At 46.9% G+C, this 22,898-nt stretch overlaps 1 protein-coding gene across 1 annotated transcript in view; it reads right to left on the reverse strand.

Moving 5' to 3' along the window:
• The window catches only part of ak5 (adenylate kinase 5), a 61,190-nt gene that overhangs the window by 12,684 nt on the left and 25,608 nt on the right, over positions 1 to 22,898 (reverse strand). The window contains exons 6-10 of the mRNA XM_086204339.1: positions 19,741 to 19,932; positions 11,776 to 11,866; positions 5,108 to 5,181; positions 1,390 to 1,435; positions 553 to 597 (exon numbers count right to left, since the gene is read on the reverse strand). Coding sequence (XP_086060465.1) covers positions 553 to 597; positions 1,390 to 1,435; positions 5,108 to 5,181; positions 11,776 to 11,866; positions 19,741 to 19,932 — 448 coding nt within the window. The remainder of the gene's footprint in view (positions 1 to 552; positions 598 to 1,389; positions 1,436 to 5,107; positions 5,182 to 11,775; positions 11,867 to 19,740; positions 19,933 to 22,898) is intronic.

Genomic DNA, 22,898 nt, shown 5'->3' on the forward strand with positions numbered 1-22,898 from the left:
TGTGTGTGTGTGTGTGTGTGTTTGTGTGTGTGATGTCCAGCTGTCTTTCTGAGGACCAACTTGTGAACCATTGTGACATTTTGGGAAATAAACAACAACCAAATCGTTCCCGCAGCCGGGACAGTTTGGGACTGTGGCTGAGGTGGCGTTCAGGGACTGGATCACGTTGTTTCCCTTGGACGGCCACAAAATGGTGCAAACACACGTTATCAAAAGGTTTTTATCTGTGTACCCCTGTTACTAAGTATTTCTTACGATATTTGAGATAAACTGATGACGATGGTGTAGCTCCTTTTCATTTTTTAAAAAGTGACCTAAGAAAGAAAACAGCGCTAGCAGTGATTTATATTATTAAAATTATGATGCATTTTGTATCATTAAAGGAATAAAAAAATCCTTTTTATTTTAAGGGAGCCCCGGAAAGGATAATTATGACAGCGAGGGTCCTCCTCTGTGCAGCCGCCGGCAGCTGCCCATCGTTGTGGTTGTAGTCTGAGTGTGTTGGCGTGTTTTTGCCCCTTCCTCCGCCGGGGAGGCACTGCAGGTACTTACCCATCATGAAGATGACCTTGGCTTTCTTCTGCTCCGTCAGGTAACCTGTCAGAGGAAATGCACAGCGGGTTACTTGCAGCGCAGACACACAAACGCGCACCAACCATAACAGTGGTATTTGTAGGGAAGTATTACTACAAATATTACTGCTCTCAGCGATGCTGGAGCTCACCCACTCATTACTGCTGTGGATTAGCCAGATTTCCTGTGTGTGAATCCTGATCTGTTTTCATACAAAGGAAAACTCTGTGTGTGAGTGTGTGTGTGTGTGTGTGTGTGGGGGGGGGGGCTCTGCCGGTGACACCACCCAACAATCCACTTTCACCGGCTTTAAAAAAACACAACAAACGTGGCTCGTGCAAACGTGGCTCCTAACAGAAGTGTTTATCCTTCTCCAAATCAGACGGGCGTTCTTGTCTCTGCCCTTTACTCGCCGCGGCGGGGTGTTAGCGGCGAGGCGGCAGTTAGCTGACATGATAAACATCACGTCTTCCTGACGGCAATGACACCTCCTCCCCCTCCATTACACAATCAATACTGTCGGTGCAAAGCAACGCCGAGGAAAACACACACACATACACACACATTCACTTGTCAGCAGAGAGAGGTTCATTCAGGCATCTGGTGAATAAGCGTTACATGACGTGGCATTTACGTCAACAGAACGGCGAGGGAAGGAGGAGGGGATGAATATGTAATTGCTAATAAAAGGTTGAGGCCAGAATCAAGTAATTTCGCCTCAAATCAACTTGCTATTTTCATCGCCGGCAGCTCGCAGCGTGCGAGCAGCGAGTGTGACGGACGTTGACACACAAACACACAATCGCCCGTTCTTACTTTCTTCGGTTCCCTCGGCGTACAGAAGTTCTTCCTCCTTTTCAACCTTCAGAGAAAGAGAAGAGAGCTTCAGGTGTAAATGCTTGTCGGACACACGCCAACAAAGGCCATCACAGCGTACGGTTGGTAGAGCGCAGGCCTTGAACAGCGCATTATGCCAGACAAACAGTCCTTCAGCTGGAGAAAACGGAGGATGAAACATTTTATAATTGAGACACTGAGACCCAGACAGAGAAAGGAAAAACACAAATGTAAATATTTGAGAGAGAGCGAGAGAGAGGATAAGCGCCCGTCTCCCTGGAATACACCCGTCTTCTGAGCGCGGAGGACTGAAACTGCAGCAGCCTCATTCACCAAATCAGGAGTTCCAACATTTCACTGTCAAACGAGGGCAAATCAAGTGACTAAAGACATTTCCCACTCTCATTAACCGTTTGATGAACAAATCAGAATGATTTGATTCAAATGCCTGCCAATTACCGCCTCACTTCTCCAGGTTTCCATGGTTATCCTCCCCCCGCCCCCCTTTGGTTTCATCGGATTCATTCTGTCATTTAAGTGTTCAGATGAAAATCTCTTAGTTCTAAACATCGAATTATACATTTTAATATCTAAAAGACCTCATGGATTTGACGTCAAAAATACCATACTTTGTTTGTTCAAACCACAGCATCGGGCCACAGTGCCTGCCTCCACAATACCTGCCTTATGGCAGCTGAATGTGCTCAAATGTCGATTTAATTTCATATCAGCAGCCTTGTTAATACCGTTTCCCATCAAAGTCCATGAAAGGGACGTTTTCTGGTGAGGCGACGCCTCCACACATCGTATCCTCTGACGCAATCTGCCATAGAAATGGATATTTAGCCGGGATGGATGTTTGAGGCAGACGGAATGAAATCTCCCTCAAGTGGTCTTCAGGTATCACACTCACGAGAACGAGACAGACGCGATGTGACAGTGACCCCGACCGCCGGTTCCCATCCCTCGGTGACACCAAGTACCGACATAATGAGACCGGCATTCTACCGGGTAATTTGCGACATGGAGAACGAGGATGAGATCCAGCCGAAAAACAGCTCAGCATCAAAGCCGATGAGCTACAGACGGATGATGCTGGCTGGCTCTCGACCTCCCGGCGCTCTGATTCTGACCTCGGGAGGTTGCTGTTTGGTCATGTGACTGGCAGCGGAGGGCGAGGTCTAAGAGGAGCTGGGGATTTACAGTAGAGACAGCAGGATAATAGTAGAGACTGTAGATCTCCAGGAGAGACAGTGGATATCCAGATTTCCAGAGGTAGATGAAGTGGATCAGCTGACGCTGAATCAATGGCGTCAGTGAGGGGGAGTGACGGGTGACAGCGATGAGCCAGCTTGGCATGTGGGTACGCCAACTGGTCCGAAGACTCAGAGACAGGAGAGAGCGAGAGAGACAGAGAGAGAGAGAGAGGTGGTGTGCTGCTTCCACGTGATTCAGACGAGGAATGTTAACATGTCAGAATATACAAAAACAAGGACTCCAGTGAGTAAAAGAAGGCTGCAAGCACCACACGCCTGGAGTCGCTCTCCATGGCAGCAGCTAAATCAGGCTCCAGCTCTTTAATACCTTACACACAACAAGGTCTTCAGATTCTATTCCCGCGTCTTCTTTTGTGCCCTTGGTGGGAACTAATTGGAGAAAACATGAAACCGAACACCTGAGAGACGAAGCGGCCTACGTGTCCGTGCGTCTGTCCCCTGAAGCAACAAAATCCGTCTCATCACCCCGAATGCGGGTGGACACGGCTGCCCAGCATCTTTGCTCCACTCGGGAGAGTCTGGCTGCTTCTCGCAGGAAGTGCTGCACAGTGACGAGTGTCTTTGATGAGCAAGCTGCTGCTTCGATTACCACTCCCTCCACGACGTCCTGGGGACGCCCTCTGGCTCCCTCAGCAGGGATTTTACCGCCACGCCGGACTGACGGGCCAAGCTTCATCCTGAGGGGTTTTTATTTTTCTGAGTGAAGATTTTTATCAGCAAGTATCGATTAGCCTCACTTTTCAAACTTCACAAGTGCGTCACCAAGCAATCAAATGACACCCAGGAGACACCCAGAAGAGATGAGAGACGTGGGTGAGGGACTGCAGCCCTGGCCAGGTTAGCTAGAGCGCTCTGCTGCTAGTAAATCCATTTTGTGCTACAGCAGCGGGATGCAACCGCAAAATGTCTTTTGATTTTGTAGGATTATCCTCCTCTGATGCTTCGGCATCGATCCGCCGCTCCCTAAAACACTCGGCAGAGACGGTGAAGGCCACCAGCAGAGGCACTTTAAAGAGGACGACGGGTGCCCTCAGGAAACGCCGCGCCAACCCAATGCGGTGCGGTTTTCAACCGCACGTACGGAAAATCTGTGAACGAAAACAAAAATCCATTCACTGTCTGTGTCTTGTGTTGGTGCCGCCTCAACTTGCCCTCAGAACTTGTTTGTCTAAATGTAGCAGAGGATGTATTCTTGCTCTTTTATTCATGAACAGAGGCGGGCGAAGTCCTGCACGGCGCCGGGATGAAGGCTCAGGTTCTCTAGAACAGACTGAATACGTGAAAGTACCATACGTTTCAGTACGGGTTTGAGGCAAATGGGTTGAAGTAGAAACCAAAAAAAAAAGACAGTTCCACCAGGAAGTGAGAGAAGCTTGAGGGAAAGAAGCAAAGAGAGAAGCAGAGAGAGAGAGAAGCAAAGAGAGAGAGAAGCAAAGAGAGAGAGAGAAGCGAAGAGAGAGAGATGCAAAGAGAGAGAGAGATGCAAAGAGAGAGAGAGAGAAGCAGAGAGAAAGTCGAGCTGAGCGTTTTCTTTTCGAGACACTCGGAGGATGGGAGCCGAGACAGAGGTCAGAGTTATGCAGAAATGTGTGGAGGAATGATGCTCGCCTGCATCTCCGCCAAGCGTTGCATAACGGCACTCTGCAGCTCCTTGGACGTGTGCCTCCCTGAATCATCTAGAAGTTCCAAAAGACAATTTGCAGATGGGCGTGTCAGGTGGTTGAAAAAGCAGGAGGGAAGTTGAAGCGTTTGTGGTCGGTGGAAAATGTTTTTGCTCGTTATTGATGGATGAAAATTGGATTTATGGGCCAAACAACCCGGCGCTGATGATGACGTAACTCAGCAGTGCTGCGATGAAGATGACGTTCTCGCTTCCTTTCGTTCATTTTGGAAAGTGCGCCCTTGTTCATCTCACTCTGTCCCCTTTCTGTTAGTCAAAAACCGCACTTCTGGCCTCGTGCCGCCTGGATCGATGGCCGGCTGACAGGTTCGGGGATTTTTATGTCGCGCTGTGGCTCATTGGTGCCTGCCAGGCTACATTTCACTTCTCTGTCCTCCTAACTTCACTAACTGCACTGCAGACTAATTCAAAACAACCATGTCGCTGCTCCCCCCCAAGGGCTTTTCTGCAGATTTTAAACTTTCCAGATGACAAATATGGGTTGACATTCATCCTTTGCCAGGCTCGGTGAATATTTACTGTCTGGAATTTAGCAAGCAGCCTTTGTGTCATGCTCCTGCGTTGCAACGTGAATGAAAAAGGCAACCCTGTTTTTGCTTATTTTGTACACTGTTATTCCTAAAAGAACTCCAGTCTGACCTCAACCCAACCTGCCAGGTCCTGCCAGGCTTCCCCTCAGGAGTGAATCTGCGTGCTGGGCCGCTTTGATTCTATAGCTGATGAGGAATTACGATCTTACCTCGCTGTACTTGCAAGCAACATCTGCCAGGCTGCTGGTTTCCCCCAGTAGACTCAGATCCAGCTCACTGGGACCTGGAGAGACAGGAGAGACCACAGTAGTCCTCAGACCTCCAAGTCAGGTTGCCTCACTTCCATTGAGTTGAGTGCTTGTTTTCCTGTGCTTCTTCAAAAAGCGTCTGTCAGGACTCAAAAACGCCTAAACACAATTCTTCCGTCTTATACAAAAGCTCATCAACCTGAGGCCGGGCCTCCCAACAACACATCTATGTTTTTCCCCCCCAAGTGTTGACTCTTTAAACCCGTCACAAGCAGCGAACCCTCACATTCCAGATGTCGCACATGGAATGTCAGGGTTGTTCTTCTCGTTCAGTGACTCAATGAAGTTTTGGTGCTACCAGTGTTTTAGCTGTGATTGTTTTGTTGTTGTTGCTTAATTTGAGATCCAACTTGTGCGGACTGTCAGCAGAGGTGATGCTATGTTAGCTGCTAAAAGAGGTGTAAATGTACGCCGTGCATCGCGAGCCAAAGTCAGTCCCTGTCCACTGTGTACCAGAAGCACGCGGCGCCACAACACACACAGCTGCGTTTTGATCGCCCACGTGAGCGATACCTTGCAGACAGAGAAAGATAAAACAGTCATGGAGGATCCAGGCTTCATCAACACCTGAACTTTCTCGCTCAACAGTCACAAAGCCGCTGTGGTTGGATGTGGTCGACTCTTCCTCCTCTTCCTCAGTGGAAGTGGGTCGTGAATAACACTTCCCCTCGGCAGTCTTTTCCCCTCTCCTCCTGTTTAGAGAACTGGGTTAGATTCAAACATGCACGCAGATTCGAGGGAGCGAGGGAGGGCCGGTCGCTGTGACTTCCTCAGATTCATTAAAATCAAAAGGTCCACCAGATTTACTGAGAACAGGAGAACATCAGCAGCCGCTCTGCTGTCCGCAGCTCTTTAGCTCCCGCAGTTCAAGCGTCAGCGACATGTCTTAGTGCATCTCTTCCTTTAAAAGGCGCGAGTGAGGGATGAGGGTGTTTTTGTTTTTGCTGCGGAGGCGAGTGATGTCAGGTGGTCGTGGCTGCAGATTTCAGCAGCACTTGAGTCCTCATGTGCTGCTGCTATATTCACTGACGAGGCTGGAGGCTGGAGGCGAGCGGCGGCTGATTTTCTCTCTCCTGGGAGGACTTTTAACTCGGTACCTCAGCTATTTTTTTTTTTTATAGCCCAGTAATTTTCCTACTGGTCCTTCTGTGCATTTGCTGCAAAAACGCACCTTTGGCTGGTCCTCTGACACTGACATCCAGCCACTCTGGATGATTCACCTCCTGGATTGGAAAACCGATGTGTAACGACATCACACCGGGTGTGCACATGAACGTGGAAGTGCTGCATAACTACTGAAAATGGATTATTGATGCGGCGGAAGTCAATTATCCTACATAAAGCAAAAATCAATCTTCTGGAACATTTTTTTTCTTTCCCATAAGACTAACCTGCTGCCCTCAGATGAAAATACTGAGATTATCTCGCCCGTAAAAATCAGCTCATATGGAAGGGTGTCAAACGTCACAACACTGACAGGTTTGATTTATCAGCCTGGGCACAAGCAAGTGTTTGTGCTGAAATCATCAACAGGGACCAAATGTATTTAAATCGTTCCAGTACTAAGAATACCGGAACATAGAAAAACAAAACAGTGTCCGACCAGATCATTTGCCTTCATTTGAATGTGTGCAGAGGGATTTGATACATTTATAGGAGAGGAACAGTTGCGCACATTATTTCCAAGTCACTACGCTCGTTTCAATGCAGTCGCTGAATGTGGTGTTAATGGCATTTATCCAAGCCGGCAGAGCGAGGAGAGGCACGGAGGTGTTGCTGTGGGTTCTGTGGTGCGACACCAACAGATGAAGAACGGCAGAGTTGTAAATGGAGGAAACTGTTGGGGGTCTGTTGCATCCGTCCAGCAACGGCGACGGGAACTCAACAGCACACGGCACCGTGTCAGCGCTTGAGACGTGCTTTCGTGTGAACAAAATGAACTGGAAGAAACAGCTGAGGTGACAGAGGGGATGATGGGAAACTGAAGTGAGATTTCAGGGGGAAGTCAAAGGTTTATCAGCGTGGGATCTGAAAATGCTGTCAGACGCCATGTAACCGCTTATAAAGGATTAATAAATGGTTGTAACTGCAATATTTATTGCATGGTAAAGACTTCATAAACCACTAACAGCCGTCAATGGCTTATAACCTAATTTCCCCTGAATCAACGTGTGGTCACTATTTGGCAGGTGAAGGTGTGATATACTTCTGCATTTTTTTATCCATCTAGGCCAAATAGGATATCAGTTTTTGCTATTTTTCCAACTAAAAACATTGCTCCGTATGCTAGTGGCAGTTCATTTCCCAGTTGCCTGCCAATCAAATGGTACCAATCAATCAAGTAGATGGATAAAGAGGTTAAGAAACACACACCAATGCCTCCCTTTAAGTCACGGTATGAACGTATTGCAATAAAGGAGTTTTACGGCAACACAAAAGTTGTCCATATGGGTTCTAGCCACATTTTTACTGTCATTCAAAACTGGGACTACACCGCAGCATGACGCCTCTCTTTAGCGTTGGCATCAGAGCACCCGGCACAACAAAGAGGGCTCCTCCACCCCAGCTCACACCGCCCTTAAACCCTCCCTCAGACGAACTCGCCGGATGTTCCAGACGTCCTCTTTCGCTTTCATGAGGGTCTTTCATTTACTTGAGGGTTTTGAGATTCGGCTGCTCTGTGCTGCTCATGTATTACAAGGACACGCTCTCATTTCTCCCTTCTCATCTGCCTCGCTTTAGTATTTGGAGGCCTTAGGCTGGAGTGGACGGCTCTCAAGTGTTAGGAGAGCTGCTGTCGAAGTGTCGGGAGGCTATCAAGTGGTACGAGCCAGTTCTGACACCGAGGATCAGCGGGGATGTGAGCCTCACTCTTGTTATGTACTCAGCCTCTAATACCTGGTGAGGGGATTCAGGAGGCAAACATTCTCAAGGATAATTTAGATTCGTTTCTCTCTAACATGCATCCCTAAACAAGCGGCAAATTCCTACAACAAACACGTGATTATTTTGTTTTATGCTTTTGCTGACATCCTGGATGATCCCAATCTTCATGCCCTTCGCTTAGGATTTATTTAAAGATTCTGCTCATTATTTTTTTTAAAGACCTTTAGGGTATTAAAAGGATGTCTGATATTTTGGTGTTTTACTCATGTGTCGAATATTGGTTTTCTTTTTTTTCAAGCGTTTTTTTTTTGTGTGGTTTTTTTAAAGCCTGCCTCTTATTTGTACCATTGGTTTTTTGAAAAAAAAAAAAAAAAAAAAAAGGGTATTGTGCCACGCTGTGGGGAGTGCGGAGGTGCCATGTCTATCAGCAGCTCTGTTGCTGTCTGATTTTTACCTTCCGTACTATCACACAAACTCACTTGCACATCTGACTCATCTATTTTGACGTTGGGTGTGTAGGTGGAACAAACACGCGAGAGATAAAGAAAAAAAATAAAAGAAGCACCACTTACACGATGTCTAGACTCACACAATGCAGACGTTTAGTGTAACGGCCAAGACCTCCTTCGGGTACTGAGCGTCTTTGTGCTCGTCTGGACGTTTTTGGAGTGCTGCTCCTGTGTCATCGTGATTTTTCCATGGTCAGCAGCCCTCCTCTGGTCAGCACAGCACAGTCGTCCAGCGTGTTTACTCCTCCTGAGCTATTTCGAGGTGCCATATGTTCCCTCGCAGTTGTTCTGCACCTCCACATAGGAACCTTGCTTTCCTCCTGAGTGAACACGTTTTGGCAAATCTGCTCCAAACTGTTCACCACAGCATTACTGAAGCTCTTTGCTATACGGCACGCCACATTTACCGCGAATGAAAAAAAACAACAACAACAAAAAAACAAACCAAGTGGGTCGGTTGTTGCTTGGAAACAAAGCTGTACGTGTATTTCTTTTCATTCGAGTGCAGCTTCCCACCGCGCTGCCGATGCACCCAAAACGTGTGACACGACACAATAAAAAAACAACAACTTCCAAGCAGCGCTGAGCAGACCCTCGCACCCCTGCGCTCGTATGTGGGTGTTCTGAGGAGCAAGACGGAGGTGAACCGTGACGATATTTGGATTCAGCAGGAAGGAGCAGACTCATCCCTTCACTGCACTGCAAATATCACCTCCTACATTCATAAGGTGCCAAATTAGGGACTCGTACGACAATTCTGCCCGACAACTATGTCGATGTCAGGATCCTGGTAGATTCTCCTTGTGTTCCTCTGCCTTGTGGGCGTGATTGTCCCTCTGTGTGTGTGTGTGTGTGTGTGTGTGTGTGTGTGTACTAGTTGATTTCAGTTTTCTACTTGATTGAACCAACCTGCCTTTCCTGTGTCCAGCTCACCAGACTCCTCCACCCTGCTCATACGCGGTGCCTCGCTGTGGAAGCTCTCTGGCCTACTTCTGCCTCAGGCCCCACCAACCATCCTCAAGCTTCTCCCCGGTCCCTGAACCCCTCAAGCCAGCTTGCTCTGCACCCGCAACGGGTTTTGAATTCCCCTGCCACCTAAACTCCTCAGAAACCAAGCAGGAGAGTTCCAGTTTGGTGGACGTCTGCAGCACAGTTTTTGCATAGTCCTGCTGCGAACGGACCGAAGCCACCGAAATCACCACCAGCAAAACACAATGGGAAATGCGGAAAAATCCTGAATTTAAAAAGCCTGTAAACAATGCAGCCAGACATGTGGATGAGGAATGATAGGAAAGCTCGCCTGAGTGTGAGTTGGGCAGCAGTGAGGAGTATCAGAGCTCTGATGGAGAGATCTGTCACAAGTGGAGCTCAGAGAAAATGCTGATGCATTTCAGCACAGTCTCAGATGGAGTTTCAGCCTGCTGAAAGAAAGTCTGCGTGCCTGCGTGCGTGTGTGTGTGTGAGAGAGGAGAGTTTGCTGCCCAACACCAAACTCATCATAACTGAGGCAAATGCGCTCGGGAGGAAAGTCTCAAGTTGACGTATGTGGAAGCTGAACCGAGCTCAGGCGTGTGCTGTTGTCCCTGCACTTTGTTACGTCCGTCAATTTGATTTCTTTAAATCTCTCATTTCATCCTTGAGCCCCGGTGGACGTTTGTGCCAAATCTTAAGAGTCCCTCCAAGCGTTGCGTTGATCTCGTGCACAAGTGCAGTGACGGAGATCTCGCCCTTTGACCTCAAGAGGAAAGTCTTTTCTATGCACTCTTGAAGTCTCACTTCTTTGCCAAAGCGGAGAAAAACACCCTCAAGGTGTTTCTGAGATGGTGGATGGATGAAGGACCAGAAAAGCTGATGCCAACATTGACACCTTTCTCCTTGAGGTGAAACCCTTTTTTTTTGTGTGTGTGTGCGTATCTCACTCATGAAATCGCTGGAGTTCACAAACGCCTGCAGAGAGCTGACTGATCATATCTTTTAAAACAGTCACTGAAGGTCAGGAGCAGGAATCCGTCTGGCACTTGAAAAGAGAACACATTTACAGAAAGTACTTTTTTTTAAAAAAAAAGAAGAAGAAAGAAGAGGTTTTCGGCAGCATATCACGCTTCATCTCCATCACACCATCTGATGGCTCAAACACCGATTCTAACCTTGTTGATTTTGTATTTCTCATAAAGCAACGCTAACGCTCCAAGACCGGTTGCTATGCCAACTCCTGTGGTAACCAGGGAGCTAGTGGGTGATGTTTTTGGTTTTCACTTGTTCTCCCTTCATGTGCATGTGGATGATTTTAGAGAAAGCTTTCCAAACACAGCCCTGACACCCAGCTGGTGGTGTTCTGAGGTGTTTTGTGATCAGATTTGTCTTGATGAAATGACACTGGGCGCCGTTCCAACATAACAGGGGTCCCAACCAGGTCACCGTCGCCACTTCCCCACATGCACTACAAAGTTGAGCTCATTAACGGGAGGAATTACACGTGAGAACACAAATGTTCAGCTCTCCAGAGCAAAGCCCTTTGCTGTCAGAGCAGAGTGTTGACTTTTATTTTGTTTAAAAAGATGACCGTGTGTCTCTGCAGGTTTGTTGGGCGGCTGACTTTGGTTTATCTATGGATCTTTTGACTAAAATTCCGAACAGTCACACCATAGTCATCTGAATATTGCTTATCTGAGTCTCCGTTAACGCCTGCCGCTCAAGTTCGGTTGATCAGATGAAAGTCGGATCACGTTCGACCACAAATGAACGCACAAATGTAAATGCATCTGAGGAATACTGGGAACGGATCGTGACCCGATCAGACCACACGGCAACAACGCTGGACACAAGTATAAATGCACGTGTGTCTTTAGTCCACATACAACAATTACATGATAACATGTAAGGCTACAAGTGTGAGTGTGTGTGTGTGTGTGTGTGTTTTCCATGTACAGCAGCAAAAGTTAGAACTGAAGCTCTGACAGCCACTCCTCATCCGTAAAAGTCGGCATCGCTGGTGTTATGAGAGTAAATTCGATCCTTTTTTTTTTTTAAATTCTAATCATTTAGTAAAATCTGAGAAAGAATTCATTTTTTACATTTTTTTAATGTAGTTTTCATTGACGAAACGACCGCTACGTCACCTGAGTGAATGAGGAACAGCGACCTGTGGAGCACCTTATGTGACGTTGAACTCACCTGCCGCAGGCTCTTTAGAGGGAAACAGCTTGTTGTCCAAAGTCATGCTGATGTCACAGAACACCTCCTCTTCATCCCGGTCTGCATCCAGCTGAAAGCAGACAAAAAAAAAAAAAAAAACAACAACAACAAACCTGCTATGAGAGGGCGGGTATCACTTGACACACGTGTGAGAGAAGTGTCGGCGGCTGAATGGACGCGGTCAGCCTGTCTAAGTGCCGTGACATCCAGACTCATTACAAGATCAAACACTAGAAATGAGCTCTGACGCTGAGAACAGCACTCTCGGGTTGTTTTGCATTCAACGCGCACCGGAGGCTTTAATAACTCCAGATTAATTAGTCCCAGTCTTCTGGTCTCTTTCTGATTAGTAAGAGACTGCCTTCCTTTGCACATAGGGCTCCTGCAAATGGACCGTGTAAAATCTGCTTTGAGAGTGAACTAGAAGCCGACTTCGGTTAATCTGGTCTTTGTCCGGCCCTTTGCTGCTCTCGCCAGCGCCCAAGACAATCAGCTGAAAGCCCCCCCCCCCAAAAAAAAACCTTCGAAAAAAAGGGTCAAATAAAAAGACAGGAGTCGTAACTCCAACCTGCTTCGTGTGTGTGACTCAGCAGGGTTACTGCTTCATCACAAACTAACAAGAGAAATACAAAAAGAGGCAGAGGAACTGTAAGATAAGGGTTGCCCAAAAACCAACCACCAGCTTCCTCTCTGGGTTTCCATGGTAATAATCAGAATAAAAGGATACCGGTGTCTGATGTCAACTGTGTGAGAAGGTCCCCTGAGGCCCCCGCCAGCCCACTTGCTTGGCAGGATCAGACTGAGGACTCTCGAGGAGCCCTGCATCAGAACTAGGACCCATCAGGGTACACAGTCCTCTCCATTTTTATTTATCGTTTTTTATTTTTTGCATCTCAGGCTGAGGGGGCGGCGTGGCTCAGACGTAGAGCAGCCGTCTAGCAACCGAAGGGTCACTGGTTCGACCCTCACTTCCCCCCGGTGACCATGTCCAAGTATCCTCGAGCAAGACACTGAACCCCTTATTGCTCCTGATGGCCCTGTGATGGACTGGAGACCCGTCCAGGGGGAACCCCGCCTCTCACCTAATGTCAGCTGGGAAAGGCTCCAGCACCCCCCCCCCCGACCCTTAAGGAATAAACAGTATGGAAAATGGATGGACGGATGGATCTTAAGCTGCTTAAGTGTCTGATTTCTCTTCTAAATGTGCTCCTACTCCAACAGAGAGGCTCGGTATAATCCATTTATACTTACAAGAAGAAGCTGCCAGGACTCTCCAGAGAACGGGGCGTTTTTCAAGGACAGTTAAGTAGCTTTAACTTGTGACGTGAGACGATGTGTCATTCGCCGCATTTTGTGTCATGAGTGGGCGAAAGATAAGGTGAAGGACAAAGCAAAGGAAACACTCCCCGATTGTTAAATTAGCGCATTGTGCTAAAAATGAAGTTAAACACACGAAGAGTGGTAAAACTGAACTTGCTGGTGACGTCAAACCGTTGAGGTTGGAGTGGTAGAACCAGCATCCCTTCACACAAGAAACGGTAGACTGAGAGAAACGGAAAACTGCCAAGGAATCCTCAAGTGGTACTTCACCCCAAACGTGTACTTTGCCTTTCAAGTACTCAGAAATGAGGACTGCATCAATTCGTCGTGCCTCCAGAACAGAGCCAGCCACATATTCACCCTGAGGCTTATAAGCGGGACCTCTCCTCGTCAACTTGGTAAACGAAGCCGTTATTTAGTCGAACGAGGGGATAAAGAAGACACGGGTTATGAGATCACGATGAGTGAGAGTTTGCAAACAGACAGTTGTTAGCAGTCAGCTGCCACTAGCGTCAAGCTAAATATGCGTGGCTTCTGTTTGTTTTTTCTGAACTTCCGTAGAAACAAAGAAGTTGCGCAGGAGGGGAAAACACAACTTCGCGAGCTCAAAGCACCTATTTGTGAATACTTGAAAGGCACAATGCACTTTCTGGGTGAAGTGCTTTGAGATGGGTGGGGTGCGTCAATGGAGTCATCCACTATCACAAGAAAAAGAAGATTAAGGGACCCCGGGGGTTCAGACAGAGTCCTGAAGCCTCCGGGCAGCAGCTTCGTATGGTCACTCCAAAAAAAAAAAAGGACACAAGCGCAATTAATAGAAAGAAAAAAAAAAACGCTCTGCGCTTTCATTTAAATGTGTTTATCATCTCAGTGACTTCATGTGAAGTTGTTCAGAAAGATGGAACTGAGTGTTCCTGCAATGAGTTGGGCATCTTTGTTGTTTTTTGGTTTTGGGTCAAGAATCATTCAGAACACACGTCTGTGAGAGGTAATATTAAAACACGTGATGGCGCAGGTCTCCGTTCCCTTTTCGAAGCGAGCGATACGTTGAAATCCTTTCTTTCTTTCTTTTTTTAAACACATAGACACCCTTTCATGCTGTTACTTTAGCTGCTCCTAATTGGACTCAATGTTGGAATCTCATTTATAGTTCATAAAATAACAACAACAACAACAGCAAAATACTGTCCCTGGAGAAATCACAGACCCAGGAAGAAGATCCCTTTTGTTTGTTTTTACCGGTGTAGCGTGGCAGCGTGTGGGGAGGAAGCTGGAGGTGAACTCGCTCGGAGAAAACCTAATTAAATTGGTCCTCGTTTCCTAGAATGACGTGAAGACTTAAATCCAGGCCACAACAAACAATTATATCTCCCTGCTGCCGTTACCTGTAAAGTGTGTTTGTACTAAATAACTTTTGATTTACCCTTCAACAACCCCCCCCCCCCAAAAAAACAACTGAGCCATCGTTCACGTTTCACCTTCATTATCTTAACTTTGACATACTAAAACTGGCAATGTCACAATGGAGATTAAGATCAGAACTCAAAAAGCTTTTCCAAGAGAAAACTGACAGTTCACAAAAAAAAAAGAAAGAAAAGAAAAAGCAAGGGAAGGTTCGGAGCAGCATCCTAGGCGCAAAAACATTTCCGCCATGCCAAAATAGGAAATGTTACCAAATAAAAGGCTGGGAGTTAATGGACGTGTGCACTGCCAATCGAAGAGTAGCAGGTCATGAGGACTGAAGGATTGACAGCTGAAGGGAAGTGATTACTGAGACTTTCCCGCCGCTAAATCAATCAGGCTACAGACGTTGTTGCATTCATTAGTCGAGAAACCACCAGGTAGTTCTTCTGGGATGATTACTGGAGCAAGAGGGGCTCATCCAACCCGTGCTCACACTGCCAAGCACGCCATGGCGCAGCGCCTCCAGTAATAAGCGAAGTTGTGCTGGTTCGATCCCCGGCTCCCCTGCGGCCAGCAGGACATGGAAACCTTTTAATTCAACCCCGCCTCTACGGAGGAGCGCTTGACAACAAACTCTGGGTCCTCTGACAGCGTCTCGGGTCAAACTGCACACGGAGAAGACCAGGGACAGCTGAGACTCCAACCTGAGACCTTCTGGGCCCAAACTATGTGGTTTCCTTCTTGGACTGTGATACGATACCACAAAGTTTTGTGTAAATTGCCAGATAGTTCTCATGCGGTGCTGCAGAGGGACGAACAAACCAACAGAGTGCATAAACTCAGTGACGGAGGCAGTCGTCGGATTGGTGCCGAGAAGCACACGCACGCTCAGGTAGTTTGATTAAACGTGCAAGCGAACAACACGAGCTGTTGTTGAGCAGCTTGTGAGTTGACGGGAAAACAACAACAACAAAAACAACACATTTTCCCTCCTGTGTGAGTGTAACATAAGCAAACCCTCCAAACATCTCCAGGTGAGAGGCTTCATGTCTGCCCCAGCAAACAGAGATCCAAATATATTTTCAAGAACAGCCCAAGTGCTCAGCGTGCGTACGCAAGCCGTCTTTTTAAGGACGCTTCAGATTGTGCCGACCCCTTGATTTCAGAGCCAACGAGCTCGTCTGTGATTGCAGCAACAATTTGAGAACAAAGAGGGTGCAGGGGGAGGCGGGGGGGGGGGGGGGGGCGGCATTTTATCCGACGCTTGATGTGACTGTTGATGGTGAAGCAGCACAGAAGCAGCGATTCACTGGAGGGATGATCGATAAGCTCTCTGAATGTTGGAGTAACGCGGCGAAGGGCCACAGAGTTCTGCCCGTCACAGGAATGAAGAAGGCCAGAGAAACCTGCGTTCAGGCGAGCGCGAGGGATGGTTGTGCGTTTTAGTGGTGTAAAAGGTTGACTGGCTTATTTGGAAGTCACGCTGAGTTCCGCGTTTAAAGTCTGAAGTCTCCATATGACTTTGATACTTCACCAATTGAGACCGCAAACTTGTTGTGAAAATGCAGATTGAGGGTAATTTCTCCAGCGGTAGTATCATAGACTTGTGGGTACACACTGCCTCTGCTGGCCATCAGGAAGAATGCAGGTCACGTCTGCACTGGCTTCATTTCTCAGACCCGGAACATCTGTCTTGTACTTTAGTACACTTTCTCATAACTGCATCAGATCTCACGTTTTAAACCAAAAAAGAGGCTTGTAATGACAACTAATGGACTGAAAGCTTTGTCTCAATAATTAATCATTCCGTCACACTGGATGCTGTACATCATTATATGCATCTGACTGAGATGTAAGGTTGCAAGTATTCCGTGATGTTCTAGATAGAACCTGACAGAACACAGAACATGTTGCAAGGTCACACAGACACAATCTCCTGTTCTGGTTGGATTATTAGGTAGAAATGGAAGCTTGGATTAATGCTCAGTTCAAGAGGTAAGGTATGTTTATGTTTGCTCTGTGTGTGTGTGTGTGTGTGTGTGTGTGTGTGTGCATACGTGTACATGACATTGCTTTGTCTCAGCCAACAATAAACTGTGTTCTGAATGAAGGCTGTGTGAACTCTAGTTTAACTGAACCCGTTGCAAGGCATCACCGGCTGCTCTCATAAACAACAACAACAACAACAACAAAGAATGCCGCGCATCATTCAGGACGTCGTCTTTTCATCTCGACCGCCTCCGATCCACCTCTAACACGTCTGAAGTTCTCCAAAGGCGTCCGCCGGTTTGACTCACGCCGGCGACGAGCCCGCTCTGTCCTTCCATTCGCCTCCACCGGTCTCAAACACTTAGTCTTCATTCTGACCTCAGTGGCTGCTGCGCATCACCGCATGCCATCTACATGCTTCGGTGGCAAGAGTTCTAATCTGACGGCATCTCTATTCAAGTCACAGCTGCCTGAGCCACATTCAGCACCGCGTCCTCCTTCTGCTAAACTTTCAGCTTTCCTCTTAAGATATTGAACTGAATCTTTAATCCGCAATTACAAAAAAGTTGCAGATTAGCAATCAGGATGCTTAAGAGCTACAGACGAACTTGAGAAATTAAACCTGCTCTTAATTTTAAAGAAACTAAAATGGTCACAGATGCGTTTATTTATTCACGCGTGCAGCGCCGTTTTTTTTTTCTTCTCTGAATAAAAAGGCATTGTTAACACACAAAAAACAACAGATTTTGAGCCTTAAATAAGAGGTAGCAGACGTGTTCGTAGTAAAGTTACTTCAATGTCCCTGTGCCTTCTTCAAGACAACGAAAACGGTCGCTTCCTGTCTGCTTCGTCGTTACTCCTGCCCTTGTTGTGTTTTATTATGTGCAGTATTGCCTTATTTTGTATGAATGAGTAAAACGTTTTTTTGTACCATTGACTGAGAAAAGTGCTTCAGGTTTATCAGAATTTCTGCTACTTGGCAGCCATATTGTGTCTTCTGTTCTGGATGCTGATGGAATGAAATGACTGTCAGTCCTGATCAACGGAGGAACCACAGGAGAGGTTGGACGCCAGCTTCAAACTAAATATCCATTCATTTTCTCCCGTTTATTCTTGTTAAGGGTCTTGGGGGGTGGAGCCTATCCCAGCAGCCTTCACCCTGGACGGGTCACCAGTCCATGGCAGGGCCAACACATAGAGACAGACAACCATTGGCTCTCCCAGCCACACCTACGGTCAATTTAGAGTCTGGATTAACCTGGTCCCCTCTTGATGTCTTTGGACTGTGGAGGAAGCTGGAGTACCAGAGAGAACCCACGCAGGAACAGGGAGAACAAGCAGACTCAGCCAGAGAGACCCCGTGCCCGAGCCGGGACTCAAACCTGGAACCTTCTTGCTGTGAGGCGACAGTGCTGACCACTGCACCACCGTGCCGCCTCAAACTAAATATGCCTGGCAAAAAGGAGTATAGCACACGAGAGATGAAGTATTTGTGATAACTGAAGATTCTTGCTGAGTACATCCACACAACTCCAAACGTAGACAACAAAACACCAACAATTACGCTTTTTTCTTTGTGCATAAGCAAGATTCATGAAACATAAAGATACCAGAGGACAGAGGATAAAAGGACTTTTTTGCAGTATAAATACAGATTTACATCAAATTCATCAGGATTCAAAGTCTTCAAACGTTGTCCACTTCACTGGCATTCCCGGTTTAATTCTTACAACATTAATCCCAGACGGCTTAAAAGATGCATGATGAGAGCGCCGGCTGACTCCTGGAAGGCTTCGTTTTCATTGGTTTGAATGCAAATGTAAGATTTGCCAGAGATTATCCTGCGTGTTTGATTTTAAAATGCCCTGAGACAACAATCTAAAAGCCCTGCAAACAGAATCTCACAGCACAGGAGTCATTCAGTAATCCCTCTGCAGCGAGCAGCCCGGCGCTGCTCGGAGACGCAGACAGATCAATACAACTAGCAGAGTAGGACGCCGCCTCCCTTTGGAGGTTTGAGCCAAGAGCTTTATTAGCATCCAGCTCACACGTAAGAAAAGTAACTGTATGGCCCTTAGCACCGAGGGGCACAGTCTGATGGAGATCTCAGCGATCTGCAGTTGACACCAGGCCCTCCATTCCAGCTGCAGCTCTTTGTCTGTCACCCCACAAAACAATCAGCAAAATCAGCAACGATCCACGCCTGAGTTCATCCACCGTCCTTCTTGTCTCAGTCTTTAGCACCAGAATTACATGTGTGAGTGTTGGGCATGAGGGCCAACTATTTCTGTGTCCACATCTGTAGATAAACAACATAAACACACTTATGACAACACACGCGCGCGCACACACACACGCACACAAACACAGACCGGGCCAGGGCTCAGCCCTGGGGCCTTCTTGCTGTGAGTCAACAGTGCTGACAGAGGTTGAGATCTCCAGTGTCTGGTGTAGCAAAACGAGTGATTTTGGCGGAAAAAACAAACAAACAAAAGAAAACAAAACAGGTAAACAGGAAGTGCCTGAAACTTCTGGAAAATCATTCATCAACTAGATTATATTACTTTTGGCCAGTCTTGAGAAATGGGAATAAATTGTTGGTTTCCATTTCATTTTATTAGCATTTAACATTTATTATGATCAGTCTGAGTGAAAGGTGTATACAATACGTATGTTCATAGGGCTTAATATCAAATTGATATTCTATTAGGGTGGCGCTGTTGCCTCACAGCAAGAAGGTTCTTGGTTCCAGTCCCGGCTGCAGCACGGGGCCTTTCTGTGTGGAGCCTCCATGTTCTCTCTGTTCCTGTGTGGGTTCTCTCTGGTACTCCAGCTTCCTCCCACAGTCCAAAGACATCAAGAGGGGACGAGGTAGAAAATGGATGGATGATATTATATTTTTTTTGGTCCTCTACATTTTACTCGTCCTATTTATCCCTCTTCTTTCCTCTTTTTGTGTACTGTACTTGTGAACAACAGTTTTGTCTAATCTTCCCCTGTCCTGTCTTAAACGTGGTTTGGTGTCAGGCGATCATACGAAGCTGTCAACGCTACAACGCTCTTCCTCTCTGCACCGATGGCAAATGGAGTGCTGCAGAATTATCCAACAAGGTGAAACTCCACGCAACACTGGGCTGTTTACAGAACGAGCGGGGACACAGGTTGCATCTTTCTCTCATTCTCTGACATAACACACACAAACACACACTGATAGCATTCCTGCAGCCTTACCGTGACGATCAGGCCCCTCTCCTGGAAGTACTTGACCAGAGGGATGGTGTTCTGTTTGAAGTTGGTCAGGCGACGGTCTATAGCCTTGGGGTTGTCGTCCGGCCGTCCCTGCTGCTCAGCTCTCTTCTGCAGCCTCTCCTTCAAGCGGTGGTTGGTGCAAGCCAGGAACACCACCAGGTCAGGAGTGCAGATCTACCGGGACAGAGAGGACATGTGAAAACCTGACAGTCAAAGCTCCAGCCGTATTGAATGTGTTGATCACGCTCTACTGCGACCAGGGAGCTCCGATCTGCACACGCTAAACATCTAGGGAGCCTGAGGAGCCGTTCTTACTGCACTCAGGTCAAAGGGGTAAAACTCCAATTCACACACCAATAAAACCTTCGCTGGCGCTGTAGTCTGGATAGATTGGATATCTGCATTTTTGAAGTCCCCCCCTGAATGTGAATGGATTCCATCAACGCCACCAGAAACCCAGATTGTAGCCTTGAAACTGACCCTGCAGCTGCTCCACCAGGATGGGACTGCGTGCTCCCGGCAGACACGAGGACATTATTACCTGCCAATCAAATATGGGAGGAATATCACACCACCTTTCAAAACTGAAAAGAGGCTTGGATCTCAGAGCGTGAAAGCTTGGAATCCAGTCGAAAAGACTTTGTCAGCGAGAGACCAATTTTTAAGCATTTGTATAAAGTTCTGTTTGGCTGGAAAGGAAAAAAAAAATCTCTTCAAACATCATTTTGTATTTCGTTTCTCTGGCTTCACAACAGCAGGTTTGTTCTGGCAGAGGAACCTTGAAAACTGGCGTGATCTAAAACATTTCTGATCCATGAAAACTTGGTTTTTGAAGGGTACATTTTTGTACAAGTACATTGGCAGAGGTATTTCAGAGACGAGTCACAAGCTCAGGACCAGAACAAAGTTTTCAACCTTTTCGAAGATTGTTGTTTAGTTGTTGTTGTTGTTGTTGTCATTGTAGTTCTGCTTTTGAAAAAAAAAACAAAAACCGGCTTGATACTCAACCCAGAGGCAACGCTTCCTTGGGAAATGCAAGTGGTTGCTGGAGAAGAAAGATTTGCAGACAATCCCAACAAAAGCGCCTGGAAGCCCATTTCTCCTCCGTGATTGACAGTGTGAGGAACAGCAAAACGATATTTCAGGCGCGGTCACACATGCAGCCGTTTTCATAACCCTGACGTCAGTTTTCTATTCCGAGAAGTTCCCAACTGGCTGTTCTGTTCCTTCATCACGTGTTCCATCGTCAACGTGATGCGGGTTCGCTCCGGGAACAACCGTCCTAAAAGTCTCTGTCCGGCTTTTACCTGCTCAGATACAAAGTAAATATCAAGTTACATAAGAATGTACACAAATGAGTTCTATACAGCAGGCGCTGTTAAGATTTTAGTTGTTGTTGTTTTTTAAAAAAACAAGAAAAAAGAAAACACAACTTGTGCGAATTCAAATGTGTTACTCAGGGGTGAAAGTGGCTTAAAAGTCTTGCTGGAACTGCACCGAACTGCGGCGCGCGCCGCCTGCAAAGTTTTACGGTTTTTAATCGGTTTCGGGTGATTTTTTTATTACCGTTTTCGGGTGTCCCCACACAACTGCAGCCCCCATAGCCCCACCCTTCCCGCGCGACCCCTGGAAATGCTTTGAAAACTGCTTTTTGACAGTAACTGCCCACTACAGTGCTAACAACAGGGAACAGGCAGACATGAACAAACAGACCATCAACGTCACTCAATGACTTATTTAGCAAAATATCAGTTTACACTTTACAGTGAGCGACACAACACAAAACGTGGAAAATCTCAGGAAGGATCACTAATTTGATTTTGCCCTCTGTTTTGTTTTGTTTCTCTTTTTTTCGTTCTGTGAAAGCAGAACACGTGTGGTTTTAACCAATCAAAACTAACAATGCTGGTAATGTGACCCACGTGTCCGTCTGTCAGCCAACCAAAAACGCCTCGCATGCGGAGATGCGCAAACCGAGCCCAGCAACTCGGTAGCGCGGCGCGGGGTGGGGCGCAAGCGTCTGCCGCATTCAGTGAGAAACCGCCTTCAGATGTCGTTTTCTTTATTTAATATGGGATTTGGACGGCTCCCTTCTCCTCCTTTCTTTGACGGAACTCCGTTCTGGCCGTGAATATTCCGGCTCACTTTCACCCCTGGTGTTACTGTGCAGAAACATTCCACAAAAACATTCAGGTAAGAGTGGAAGCCGTCACAATAATTCCATTAAAACGCTATTGATGTTTGGACAGTTGCTGATCTTCTTGCGAGAGGCCGTTGGTCTCATACACGACTGTTAGCACTCTTTAGACCTCACTTGATGAATTGTATCCATAAAAAAAACGTGTTTTGGTGGGGGCGCGATGTTCGACGCCCGTATCCGTAAAACTCAAGAACCCGGTAAACTTCACAAGTTTTTTGTTTTTCTTTTTCTTTTTCTTGTGACAGCCATGTTGGGTCGCTCATCTTAAACATCGCTCACTTGACCCGATGTATTTGCATCATGTTGTAATCATTTGTCCGACTAGATAGATGGAGGCTTCATTTGAGGGAAAAAATGAATGAATGAATAAATAAATAAAAACACCTCCTCCACATTTCTCAGTCTTATTCTCTGATTCAGCTCAGTTGTTGCAGTCAAAGCATGAACTAATAACCATGTCAGGCCTGGAATACTGCTGCCATGATGTAATAGTAGGAAAATACACCCTAATTACACTAATTTGAGGGAAAATGTCAGGCACAGCAACAGCCCTGACTGATTCCTGACTGACGCAGATTAAGAGACATTCCCGCCAGCTCCACTTCCTCTGATCTCACACACACAAAGAGATTCCTCGGTAACCACGAGTCGAGTCGCACAGACGAGCCGAACGTCTACAGGTGATCCGAGAACGTCTGATGCAGGGCAGCAAATTTAAATCTCCAGTTTTCTATGGTTCTGACCCCCCCCCCCCCCCCATGCCGGCGACGAGAGGAGCGTTTGACGCTTTTCCCGTTTTGACGGCGGCTCACCCGGCTCGCCACCTCTCCTCTATTAAAAGCACCCGAGTGGCTCGTGGCTCTTCGCTCTCTGGGTTTCACAGGGATGAGATGCACAGAGCCGACATGATGAACACACTGCCTTTGATCTGGCGGGATGC

Source organism: Aulostomus chinensis, chromosome 5 (genome assembly GCF_037954235.1).
Source record: "Aulostomus chinensis isolate RoL2024-O1b breed Wild chromosome 5, RoL_Achi_v1.0, whole genome shotgun sequence".
Taxonomy (NCBI): Eukaryota; Metazoa; Chordata; class Actinopteri; order Syngnathiformes; family Aulostomidae; genus Aulostomus; species Aulostomus chinensis.